The 12,870-nt window shown below is 41.8% G+C and overlaps 1 protein-coding gene across 3 annotated transcripts in view; it reads right to left on the bottom strand.

The window, feature by feature from the left end:
- Nucleotides 1-11,349, bottom strand: part of COL11A1 (collagen type XI alpha 1 chain) — a 125,050-nt gene extending 113,701 nt beyond the window's left edge. For all 3 annotated transcript variants that reach the window (XM_058029854.1, XM_058029856.1, XM_058029855.1), the window contains exon 1: nucleotides 11,072-11,349. In XM_058029854.1, the coding sequence (XP_057885837.1) occupies nucleotides 11,072-11,186 (115 nt within the window). In that variant the 5' untranslated portion in view covers nucleotides 11,187-11,349. The remainder of the gene's footprint in view (nucleotides 1-11,071) is intronic.
- Between the last annotated feature and the right edge of the window lie 1,521 nt (nucleotides 11,350-12,870).

The following is a 12,870-nucleotide window of genomic DNA, read 5'->3' as shown; positions in this document are numbered from 1 at the left end:
TTAATTATTTAACTCCATCATAAGTTCCTGTATTTTCAAATAAGGTAAAACACACCAAAAAAAATTAGTGCTGTCACATCTCAAGATCCAAAATGACTTGCAACTTTAAAACTGTAGAGTCAAATCCTGTCTTCATTACTGTGGCATGACTGAAGTAGATCCATTCACTCAGTGAGCTTTCCATATTTACAGTGGTATGGATCAGAACATTTGATCCAAAGCATTTCATAATAAATGTAACTCTGAAGCCATATTTACTCTTCCTTTCCCTTTAGCTTTCTTACATTAGGAAACTTATGAAAAAAAAATCTTTTTACTTATGAAAAGAAATATCTCTGCTGGAAATTAAAAGGATTGACTGAAGCTTAGTAGTTGTAAACTGGAGAGAGTATTGAACATCAAATATATGAGGGGAGCTTCATGTGTTTTCTGTTTACTTGAAGAGGAAGAAAATGCATGTCAAAATTTACTTCCAGTTTTGGTTAGCATTTCCAAGCCTACATTTCATCGACAGACAATGATATATTTGTTTTATAGGCCATGAAAATTCTTTCTATTCTATTAATTCATAACCCTATATTGTAAAAATATAATGCCATTAGAGATTTGGAAAGTCTGTAGGAATCTAGACTACATTACTATCATATAATCCCAGTTGAAAATATCATAGTTTCATTCACTCCACAATATCTAAGCTGAAACAGAATCTGTGATGTATCATTACTAATAATACTGATGCAACACATATGGATCAAATTCTGCTGCCTTTATATTGCATTACATCTAACGATTACTACCATTGCTCAGTGTGGTATCATCTGGAGTTAAGCACCATCTGGTGAAAACAGCAGATTCATTTCTGACATGCCCTAATGTCACAAATATAAGTAACATCATTATTCAAGTTCAGAGGACTTGCTTCCTTCACTTAGACTTCCTGACATTTCAGCTGGAATCTATAACACAACATGGCTCTGCCTTTCTCTTGGTAGAAACTGTCCATGGAGGATGGAGCAAGCACCATAACAATACAAGTTAGGACAGCAGAGAAAGGAGGGGCTGAAAAATGTAAAGAAGGGCAGAAATGGAAGTTTTTTGGACATACAGCATGTGCTAATGACTTATTCACTGTGGGACATCAAGCCTCCTCCTCTTAGGATGACCCCAGTTTTCAGTAAAAATGCTTAGCAATTCCACATCTCCCTATGGGAACACTTGTAGATGATCACACATCATTAACCTTAGGTAAAAGAATAGACATTACAAGAAAGGGACAAGTAACATATGCAAGAAAATTTGCATTGGAATGTTCATGTCTGGTTCATTACATTTGGATTTATTGAAATGTAGACAGTAATTAAATGAACGGTACTTAATCATATCTTTTTAGTTTATAAAATATGTATCCTGTCTGTAACTGAGATCATTGTGAACCTAGGACCTTAGTAAAAGGCAATAAAATCCCTTTTTTTTCCTTCAGCCACCACCATTGAATTTCTGTATTGTGACAAAGTCTGTCTGGCCCTGCAAAGGTAAACTGCACAGAACCCAAAAAAAGATGGATCAACAGTGCATCTAATGGCAGCAGTATCATCTTTGGAATTATACCAGTTGCAATCATTTTGAATAAAAGAGTAAAATATATACATATTATTGTTCTAGCTACAATAACTTTTAAAGGTTAAAGATAATTATTTTAGTGATTTTTCAATTTTGAAAATGTTTTGATCTGCAACATGCTTTTTGCAAAGTTTTACTCAGATCAATTTAGTGAGTGACATTACTGTCAGTGTGAGGTTTGTAAATGTTAGGCCATTAACCCACACTGAAAATAGAGCCAGGTTTCAAACCTAGGTACAGCTGTATTAAGAAGCAGTTTGTGTGCCAATTCCATGAGTGACTGCAATTCCACACTAGTGTGGATCTCAGGTGGTATTTCATGTCTTACTCACATCTGAAGAGGTCAAACATTTAGAGTGATCCTATCCCAGTTTTATGCAGCGGTCCTCAGTAGACTTTGAACACATACAGATTGAAACTCTATTATTCACTGAATAGAGAATGAGTTTTATTATTCCTTAAAAGATGACCATGGAAGTCAGAATGGGCCTATCTAAAGGTCCAACACCCTAAATTTTCCTCTATTTAACATGGAACATGCTGCAAACCACTTACAAGCTGCAGTGGGAATGGAGCCCTGAACCTCTGCAGATAGGGTGTACCAAGGTTGACATATTTTCTCTTGCTATAAACTACACAGCAAAGCACTTTTGAACTGCAGATGGAGGTGCTGGTGCCTAAGGACCAGACAGTTCAGCTATTGAAGATAGGGTAAAATCATATGGCAGATAGGAAATCATCATCTGCATTCTCACAGGGAAGGACTTCACCATCATGCCTCAAAGTGGAACCCTCCAGGACTGGCAGGAAAGTGACCGTGGCGGCAATGTCTGGCTACAAAATTCATTCTCACCAGAAATTCTTCAGGGGATGACTCATTTAGACTAAAATATATTTATTTCTCTCCAATTACCTAATAAAGCAAATAAGTTGAAATCCTATTATATTTAGATTTTGGTCTGTTAACTCCTGGTTGTTAGTCTCTTAATTTTATGAGAAAGCACAGGCACAATGAGCCTTCCCTACATAAAAGCTGTGCTTACTTACATAATTTACTAGATGCTTTCAGATTGCCTACTGGGGCACATTGAATGCAAACAATAGCAAAACCCAAAGGGGAAAAAAAGAGGCAGTATTCTTTACTATACAGATATACCTTAGCAAACTGAGGGTGCAACTCTGTGTTTGTAATACTGTAAATACTTACAGTAACTTTGTCTTTCCTTCTTTTTGATACAGTAAAAAGTACTTTTGAACAGTACTGTGTTTTCCTGATATAATAAACAGATAACTTCTTCAGTTCCCATAATTCTTCAGTAATGATTTTTTTTTCATTGGCCTGAAAGTTAAAATTTACCAGCGCTCACTCCAAAAAGAGCCTTTAAGAGTTACAATCAATAACTCCTAATAAGGGAGATACAACCCTGGAGTAGAAAAGAGCTTAAATTTCCCCATTACAAAGAATTATATGAGAAATTTAGGAAGACTAATGTTTCTAAGTTACTATTATTTTACTTCATATTTTTCCATGGAAATAGGCTTCATTCTGCCAGTAATCTTTTCCAATGGAACCACTGCAAAAACTAAAACTTAAAGAGCCTTGAAATGTTAATCTTCAGCTCTAAATGGAGTGTTTTCTCAAAGTTTAGTCCAGTTTTATGTCACTGTAATAGATCATTTAAAATCTACAAGCTGTGATGGACTGGTAGGCTAAAATGTGTGTATTTGGTGAGTACTAATGAAGGGACTCCTTATATTTGTGGGCAAGGTTTTCAAAAGAGGCCAACTCTAGTTGGATTTCTAGGCATATATTTAAGGACCTAAGTAGAAGGCACTGACTGTAGCAGAGGTTTTTGAAACCATGCTACCTATTAAAGACATAATAACCTATTGTTCTTTAGTTAACTTACTTTTCTTAAAACTCTGAATCTCTAGAACTCTAAGACCTCATTCTAAGGACATTCCATGTATTCTATAGGTGAGTAAAGATAAACACTTCTATGATGGAAGTTTCTAACTGACACTCATTAAATGGTCCAAGAGCTAATGAATGTCAGAGGTCTTCACCTCATTTTTAACAGCAGCATTACAATCTGACTTTTAGGATACAAAACAAGACCCATCGATTACCAGAAAACTATACCATTTCTAATGTGGTAAGAATATTTCTGTTCTTATTTTTACTCTTAGACACTTTTACATATTGCGGGCAGTTATTATGCTGGATATCCTTTAAAAAAGTAATACATATGATTATCTACACTTATTATTTTAATGTGTTTTTCATCTGTTAGGTATTCATACAGAACATCTAAAAGCAGGAATTGAAAAGCACGTTAAGCCCAACAGCTTCACTGAGCTATTGCCATCCCACTGCAGGGTCTAGTCTCTGTATCCCAAGCAAGCATTCCCTGCAGTTCAGCCATAGGTGTCTAAGCACCAGAAAAGGATCAGGCACTCTTCTGTCCTCACCATTTCCTACAGGCCAGCTCTGGGCAGAGCTGCCCTTCTCACAGGCATTTGGGCTCGGCAGTCTGAGAAGTGCCAGCCTCCCACCTCTGCTGAGAGCCCAGCCCTGTAACACAACTGCTCTGGGAACCAGCATCAAAGCATTGGTTCTGCAGTGTCCTTTGGGAAGGTTCCAACACTTTTCATAGATGGACTTTATACAGTTGGATAAAACCAACTCTCTGTTTTATGGGCTGCAAAAGTGACTAACAGAGTATCTTCAAGGTACAAAAAGGAACCAACTGAGTTGCCTAATTACATAGTGCTCCTGAAAATTAAGTGGGTTTTTTTTCCTAGGAATCTGAATGTAAATCTATGAGATTAACTGAATATATGTTGAATATATATACTTCTAGGTACATACTTCAAGGTTGTTTTACCTGTTAAGAATTTTCCTATATTAATTTCCTAGATGAATTATGTAATTGGAATCTTGACCGGTGACATTTTTAGAAATAGGTGTTATTGCAGTGCTTTCATATTTAGTGCATACAAGAACTAGAGATTATCCAGATGCATACAGGAATGCTTTAAATAGCCTAGGACTGACTATTTCACCCACAAAGGCTTCTGTGAAACTGCTCAGAAATGGCTACTTCCATTTCCACACCAGTTATTTGGAATTTTTTCATTGACTTCCTATGCTGAAAAGTCTATTAAATACATTTTAGTATTTCAAAGGCTATGCAGACAGTCTACGCATGTACAGGAGGCAATTTTGATACTCACCAACTATGAACTACATCTCACTTTAAAGACCAACCTACATCACACGTACAGTACAAACCAAAACCCAAAAAACCACAATCCCCCACCACTTACATCCCATACTGAAACCAGTGGAAAACTTTTTTAGGTACAACTTCACATTCAGATCTTTAGCAAAATTAGCTTATAGGCTGATTTATTTACTGCACATATTCAGAAAAAAAAATTTAAGTTTTCATTACATTGCATAATTCTGAAGTGGAACCTAAATTTTGAGGCTTTTTATCATAATGTAAGTCACTACAAAATATGACTTTTGTGTTGTTCAGAACTTTCTTGAGACTGGATAGATTGTGCTTTTATGACTTGTTTAGCAGCATTGACTGCCATCAAGCACTAATAACCTGATGGTGATTTCATAAAAGGTTTCACTTGCTACCCCCAGAAGATTTGGCTTGTCCATAATCTGTGCAGACCTGTATTGACCCATTATTTTATAATACTTTAACATCTGTCCCATGCCTCTATGGAATTTTTCTTATTTTGCACAAATCTTTTAGGACTGCATTCCAAGTGTCCAACTGTATTGAGGCCTCTGCTGAATATTCAAAAATTCCTTTTTGCACAGACTGCAGACACAGTAGTTTCAGCTGTGAACACCAGCAAAACAAGTATTACATTCTTGAGTATCCTGTTTCTATTGCCATATAAAAAAGAGAGGCAGTCTAAAAATGGTCCATGCTACAGGAAGAGACAAGGCGTTCCCTCAGCAATTAAACATGAAAGAAACTGAGTCCATTTAAAAGTTCTGTCATCAAGGTATTTATTGAGAAATAATTCAAATACGTGTTCAAAAATTATCTTCCAATTAATGGGAGTTTTCAAATATGGAATATTTGAACATTTTTCAGCTTTAAGCATACAATACAGCCAAGGACAAGACTTAGAAATTATGCCATTTAACATAATTCTATTTTATTTGATAGAGAAACAACTCGTACAACTAAAGTCTTTCACCATATTTTCCCGATGTCAAAGGTATCATCCCTCTTGTGAGAGCAATGGAAGGAAATCAGATTCAATTCTGTATCCTACCAATATTATCAGGAATTCCTCTTAAGCAGACACCAAGGTTGTGAAGTCTTGAACTATCTATAAGCTGTGAATGTTTGATGATCTATCAGATTACTGTGATAATTTGAGTAAGGTAAGGTAACAGGTAAGGGACAGAGTAGGTAGTACTTAGTCTACTTCAAAAGTGCGATCATAATTTTATTTACTATTAAGTTAATTTCTGTCAGAGAAAGCTTAGCTGCCAGTGACATTATTCATAGCAGAATCATGATCTAAGCTGTATTTTTATTCATCTTTTATAATACATCTTTCAATTTGGTTTGCAGCAAACACTCTGGTTCTATAATATGAGCTCTGCCAAATACCTTCTATTTCACACACTGTGTACATTAACACTTGGACTTGCAGTGAAGTGCCAGACCTGAAATTCACAAAGGTTTTTACAGTCCCTTATGTGTGCTAATGTGCTAAAAAGAATTTAAGTTCTCCCAGATTCTACTACTATTGTAATAACCGGGTCAACAATTAATCGTTACATTTACAGTCTGTAAACTTGGTATTTAATACTGAGTAGAACGGTTATAAGCCCTTGCAACAGGCTTGTGTGTTAACCTAATTCCTTTTAAGCCACTGTTCTCTATTGTGCCCATCCAGAGGGCAAATCTCTATCACTGCATGAGACTTCACATTCTTAGAACATTAAAGATTTCTTCCAACCTCTGCTTAATTTATTCTCCCCTATTATCAACAAATACTCAGAACAATGATAAATTAACCAATGCTAGGAAGATTTGTTCTGAAAAGAAGCAGAACGCTCTACAGAGAAAAGAAAAGCAACTTCTTAATCTTGCTGGCAGATGGAAACCCTACTGTTCACCACTGTACAAAACAAATCCGGGAAAGACATAATTGCTCCAGTCTGTTTTAGGTATAACCTCAGCAGTTATGTCATGGCTCCTTTAGTAAGCTGCAACTCTGTCACAATTAAGGGTTCTCTTTGGGGGAGATCAAGAAACTTTGGGCATGATAGTTGTAAAAATAAGTATGCCAACTTTTTTCCTACATTTTATATCTGCAGCACACACCAATTTTACTAACAATTGAGAGCTTTGGGGGTGGGGTGTTTTTAATGGGTTTATTTTAGTAATCAGAACAAAAGATAGCACCAGGAAAGTTTTTATATCAAAGACTTTTTTTTCCTATTGTCATTTCAATTATAGGTACTAGAGAAGAGATTCTTTCAAGCCAAACCCACAGAGTATATGTGCCCCTAGATACAGGTAAAGTTGTTAAGATATACACTAAACTGAAGTTGAAAAACTTCTTTCCTGCAGAGGTAGGAAAGAGACATAGTTTCCTGCAGCCTGAATCCTTTCTTGGATCCATGTGAGGTCTCCTAAATTCAATGCAAAGACACACATTCTAGAGAATTAACAACACATACCAGTCATTTTTTTCTGTGCCTGATGTCTGCAGCTGAAGTTGAAATAATTTTACCTTAGAAACAATTAAAGAATCAAAACTACATAGCAAAAGAGACATGCAGGTGTCTCTTGCAACTGTTCTGGGAAGATTGGACCATTTCACCTGCTGATCCTTGGGACTCAGAAAAACTTCAGCTAGGACCACTAGCTGCACCTAGTGAAATCATCCTTTGATTTATTAATTTTTGCTAACTTGGGGAATGGCAATCTGAGAAACGCACACATATTATCACATAAGCCAATCTTTTTTAATCTTAAAAGTTGTTTGATCAGTTAAAATCAAAAGTACTTTACATCACAAATAGTTCTGAGAAGAAATTAATACTTTTCTAGTTTAAAGCACTATTTTGTACAGGTTTGGACTAGCTGGATATATTCAAGAGTTTTCATTCAACAAACAGATCCACATCTTCCTTACCAAGCAAATACAAATAAGTAGCAGTGTTAAGTGTGCATCCACTGAGAAAACTCTCCTTTTGCCATCACTAATTGGCCCAGTTCTGCATTCCTTCTGCACCTAGAACTCCCACTACTTTCCAAGCCTGTGTGTGGGAAGCACAAGGAACCTTTATATTTCCTAAGATGACAGCAAGAAGTATCTATTTATCTTAGAAACAAATCTGCTCATCGCTTACATAGAAGGTCCATAGTTTTCTATATATAGGATCACAGCCTCATTTTCAGTAAGGCTTCTTAAATCTTGTTTTTTCCACACAGATTAAGAGCTAAATTTCCATTTGCTTGGAAAAGCTTATAAATAATAAAAAGGCTGATTTTTCATTTCTTGCCCATGAAATTTAAATCAGCATCACAATAGTGCATTGATGTCAAGCCCTAACAAAAATTTATAGTGTTGAAGCCATGCCACTTTGACTAAATGAGTTTATTCATTCCAAACACATTACCAACAGCTTTAGTATTAAAGGTGAGGAAGGGGAAAGGAAATCAAAGGATGTCTTTAAAAATACTGAATTTTGTTTACTTTAGCCAAGTCATAAAGCAAAAACATTTTCTGAAAAGAGCTACTTAAGAGCTGGTGGGCACTGAGCTGACCAAGTATGAGTCACTGCTTTTCCCATGCAGTTGATTCTCACTTCTGTAACTTTTTCTGTGTAAAGAAGAAATAACTCAAGAGCCCAAACACTTCTTTGCACACCATTTCTTACAAGTATGAAAGACACCTCATACTTGTCTATGGTTTTGGGGTTTTTTTTTTTGTTAAATAAAGAAACTTCAAAAAAAGTCAAGAATTTTAGGAATCTGTTGAGGTTTGTCTACAAGGAATGGCTTCTGTTGTGTTTAAAAAGTCACTGCTACATGATTAACACTTCATATGAATATACCATGTAATTTTCTTTTCACAGAGATGGTTTATGAAAAGAACATTGAAGAACAGAAGATTTAAAAGAGTTTGACAGAGCAACTCATATTTTGCCCAGCATTCATATTTTATCCAGCATTTTCATTTAGTCATATTGTTTACCTGCCATTTATGCTATTTAATTCCTTGATATTTTCCCTCTCCAATTTTCAAATAGGAATCATTATGTCATATGTTAACTTTTAAGTACTTTAAATAAGATTAGAATGTGTAACAGATGATTCAGAAATAAGTCCCTTGTACACTGTTAGAGAAATTAGGTCAAATTCTAGTCCCTCTGTAGTCAATGGAAAAACTCTGAGTGACTTCAATAACAGATCAAGCCCTGAACACACAGCTCCCTGTAGTTCCTAAGCAAATAGCACACTGTATCTCAGAAAAGGTCAAGAACTAAGTTCTTTTCTGAACGTTTCTACAAAGAATAAGAAGCCTGTAGTTCTATATTTCTGAAATATCCTTTATGAAGAAGACTAGAAGACTATCAATATAGCCTTTTAGTTTTGAATAAAGTTACCACAACCAAATTAGTCTGCCTAATGTTGCTGAATACAGTCCAGTAAGTGTCAGTTCTGCTGATTTCAGTGCAAATTCTGTTGATTTTTCCTGTGCTGTTTGGGTTTAGATTTTCTTTTAACTGATCCTTTCCATCCAACCCATTATGTAAACATAGTCTACATAAACCCTACTTCATTTAGTCAGTTCTACTGTGAAAAGTGGCATAAGAAATCGATCATGCCTTTCAGGACGGTATTCTTCTTGAAGAAATTTAGTTTCCACACGGTAACGAGTAGCCGAATCCTTGAAGCACTGCAAGGTTAATTCACCCTAGTGTAACTCCAGCGAGTCCGTGGAATTGCAAGAGGGATGAAATCTGACCCCTCCAGTCCCTGTCAGAAACGGGGCCAGCAGGGGGCAGGAGCCCTGATTGATCTGACACCGTCAAAGTTGCGCCCAGGTATAAAGGCTTGAATGGAAACTGATCACCTTTCCCTGCTCCCTCTAGGACGCCTGTTGATTCGGGATTCAGATCGAGAAATTCGTCGTTAAAATAATAAATACATGAAAAATTAAACCTTTCATTTCAGAGAGTTAAGCCCCTTCATTGATGTCAGACCCACAGAAAAATAAAAGCTTCAGTCCCAGCCAGACTGGCCTCCAGATGCGCCTGCGGGCTCCGGTGGGAGGGAGGAAGGAAGGAAAGGAGGAAGAGGCAGCGTTTTCACTCCCGGTAGGAGAGGAGAACTCTCCCGCCACCGGAGACTCCGCACTGCAGCTCGGCGAGCTGCGAGCACAGCCCAGAGAGCGCAGCTGGGCTGGCTGGAGCGGGGAGCCCGGGGAGAGCGGTGCGGACGGAGGAGCGCGCACAAGGCGAGGGGCGGTGCGGGGGAGGGGGCGGCGATTCCTTTCTGCTGAGGCTGCTCCTGGCTCCCCCCGCAATCCCCCGCGGGCCGCACCCTGCCCACCAGGTCCACGGACACCTAAGGGACCATCGATAGCCCGGGCAGGCTGCAGAGCTGGGAGAGGGCTGGGGACGGTGCCCCAGCGCTGGCACCGCCCGCGGGGAGCCCAGCGATCCCCGGCTGAGCCCCCCCGAGCCCCCCGGCACCTCCGGGCTCGGCACCGCTCGCACCACCTGCGGGGCGCCGCTGCCCCGGGAGCTGCCCTCCGCAGCGGCTGGCAAAGGGCCCTGCGAGTGTATTTTCTCCTCCGCTTGCGCCCTAGAAAACTTTTTGACCACTAAAACCCGTTGCAAAAGAAAAAATAAAAGCGAGGAAAACGAAGAAAGAGAGCAGAGAGCCTCCACCCCCAACTTTCCCTTTCCTTGCCCCTCAGAGGAGAAGGCGGTCAATTTCTGAGGAGAAATTGACTTGTCGGTCAATTTCAGTCACAATCTGGTGAACTTCAGCAGCTCTACAAAACAAAGTTGGACGCTCACTCCACAAAACAAGAGTCCAGTGCTGAAAGATGATAAGTCTCTCTGTGCAACAAGTATTTCTTTCATTTTCCCACCCTGTCGGTACATCTCCTTTACCTCATTAAAAACACATCCAAAGTTTAAGGCTGACCGAGAGCCGTCCCTCCGCGGCACCTGGGAGAGACGTCCCAGCCCGCGCTGCCGGGGGCTCCCCGCGGGTCTCCGCGCCCGGAGGCGGCTGCAAGGGCACTCTCACCTCCCCAGCAGCGGGAGCCCCTCTGACAGGTTTCCTCTGGAACGCGGCCTCAGCCGTGCCCGGGGTCCTTTCCCCGAGGAGGGGAGAGAGGCGGCTGGACTCCCGGCTCCCCTTTGCTTTCTTACCTCCTCTGACCTCTGCAGCCCGAAGAAGGAAAGCGAAGGTGATGAGCACGGTTACAGCCGAGTCCCAGGGCCACCTTCTCGTTTTCCACCTTGTGAACCATCTCTGCATCTCCATGCTGGGCACCCACAAGTGTGAATTAAACGCGGGCGCCTTCAGTTTATACCTGCTCCGTCCTTTCCACTATATTCCCAGAGATGACTTCTCCTATAGAGCCATACGTGCTAAATGGAGAGAAGGTTTTCTCTCTCGCCCCTCTCCCGCTCTGCCCGGCCTTGCACAGGCCCCTCCGACCCGTCCTCCCCGGTGCTCTGCCTTCAGACTGAGGGGAGATGAGGGGCTTTAATCAAAATGCAAAGAGCTCCGCATCCCCCTAAAGGCTTCATCCCGTCAGAGGGCTGGGCGAGCGGCTCCCAGGGCCACCCCTGGAGCCCGACTGACACGCCAGCCGCCGGGCGGAGGCCAATCGCGGGGCTCCCCCGGCCGCCCACAGCACCGCCCTCCGCCTCGGCGGCGGCACACCGGCCGCTCCGCGGGCACCGCCGGCCCCCGCGGCGGCGGAGAGCGGCCCTCCCGAAGGCGCTCGGGGGACGCAGAAGGCGCGGCGGGAGCGAGCCGGGCCGGGGCTGGAGTGTCCCCTCACCGGGTCACCGCCGCCCCCCGCCCGCTCCCGCTCCGCTCCGCGCGGGCCCCCTCGCCCCGAGCATGCGCATCGGCGGCCGCGGCGCCCCGCGGAGCGAGGGCGGGGGCGCGGAGCGGGGACGGGCGGGGGGGCGACGCTGGGGACAAGCGGGGGAGGGGGACGCCGGCAGAGGAGGGAGCGAGGCAGGACGAGATTGAGGAGAGGAATGTGCGGGAGAGGAGCCGGGGCGCTGAGGTGAAGCGTTTGCGGGGTGGCCCTTGGGACCCCCCGAAACCGGCGGCTGGCCTTGGTGCGGCGGCACGTTCGGACCCGTTCCCCCACACCCCAACCAGGCGCAGCTTGTTCGCACACACCCCTGGGGGACCGCGGGGGCTTCGCTCTAAGGCGGCTGTAAGAATGGAGGGAGCGGGGTGGTGAAGGAAAAGCCCGCCACCGAGCATTGCCATTCCCCGCCTCAGCACATCCTGCAGCCCGGGCAGCCAGGTGTCCGCTCCTGGCCGGGAACCTCCCGCTCGCACTCCTGTCCTGGCCCACCTGTGCAACAGTCGGTAACACGGACCGGCCCGTAGGCTGAGTCCTCTGGCAGAGCTTACTTGTGCAACAGGTCCAGCCGAAACCCTCGGTTCGGATCAGAGTCTGCCCCGGCTTCTCTGGAAAACGAGAGAAAACCATGGTCACGTTTTGGTGGAAATACATATAAATTTTTTTTTTAAAAAAAACCTACCTTCATTGAGATCTTTAATGCCTTACAATAATTGCTAAATACATAGTTTCCAATAAAATACATGTTTCTGTGTCAAATTATACTTAAGAAATTTATTGTTCTTTCATAAAATATCTTACATTTTCCTGAACTCCATTAATATACCTAGCTCTTTCTGTCCTTGGTTTCCTGAAACTGTTGAGATCATTGTCATTCGATTTGCATCGGAGGGGACCAAGGTGCATAGCACTGTTACGTCTGAGCTCTCTTAAGTGCTGTGCTTTGGGTGCCATTCAGTGAAGAGATACTCAAGGTTATTCTGGCACATCAGGTAATCATCCACAGTACAGCTATGGAGCACCAAAATGCCATATGTACCGACCTTTCTGTACCACAACTTACACATAGAATCATTAAAGTTGGAAAAGGCCTCTAAGATCACCAGGCATTTAACC

This window comes from Melospiza georgiana, chromosome 9 (assembly GCF_028018845.1).
Source record: "Melospiza georgiana isolate bMelGeo1 chromosome 9, bMelGeo1.pri, whole genome shotgun sequence".
NCBI classification, from domain to species: domain Eukaryota; kingdom Metazoa; phylum Chordata; class Aves; order Passeriformes; family Passerellidae; genus Melospiza; species Melospiza georgiana.
Note: the sequence above shows the minus strand (reverse complement) of the source record. Positions and strands in the feature narration are given on the sequence as shown.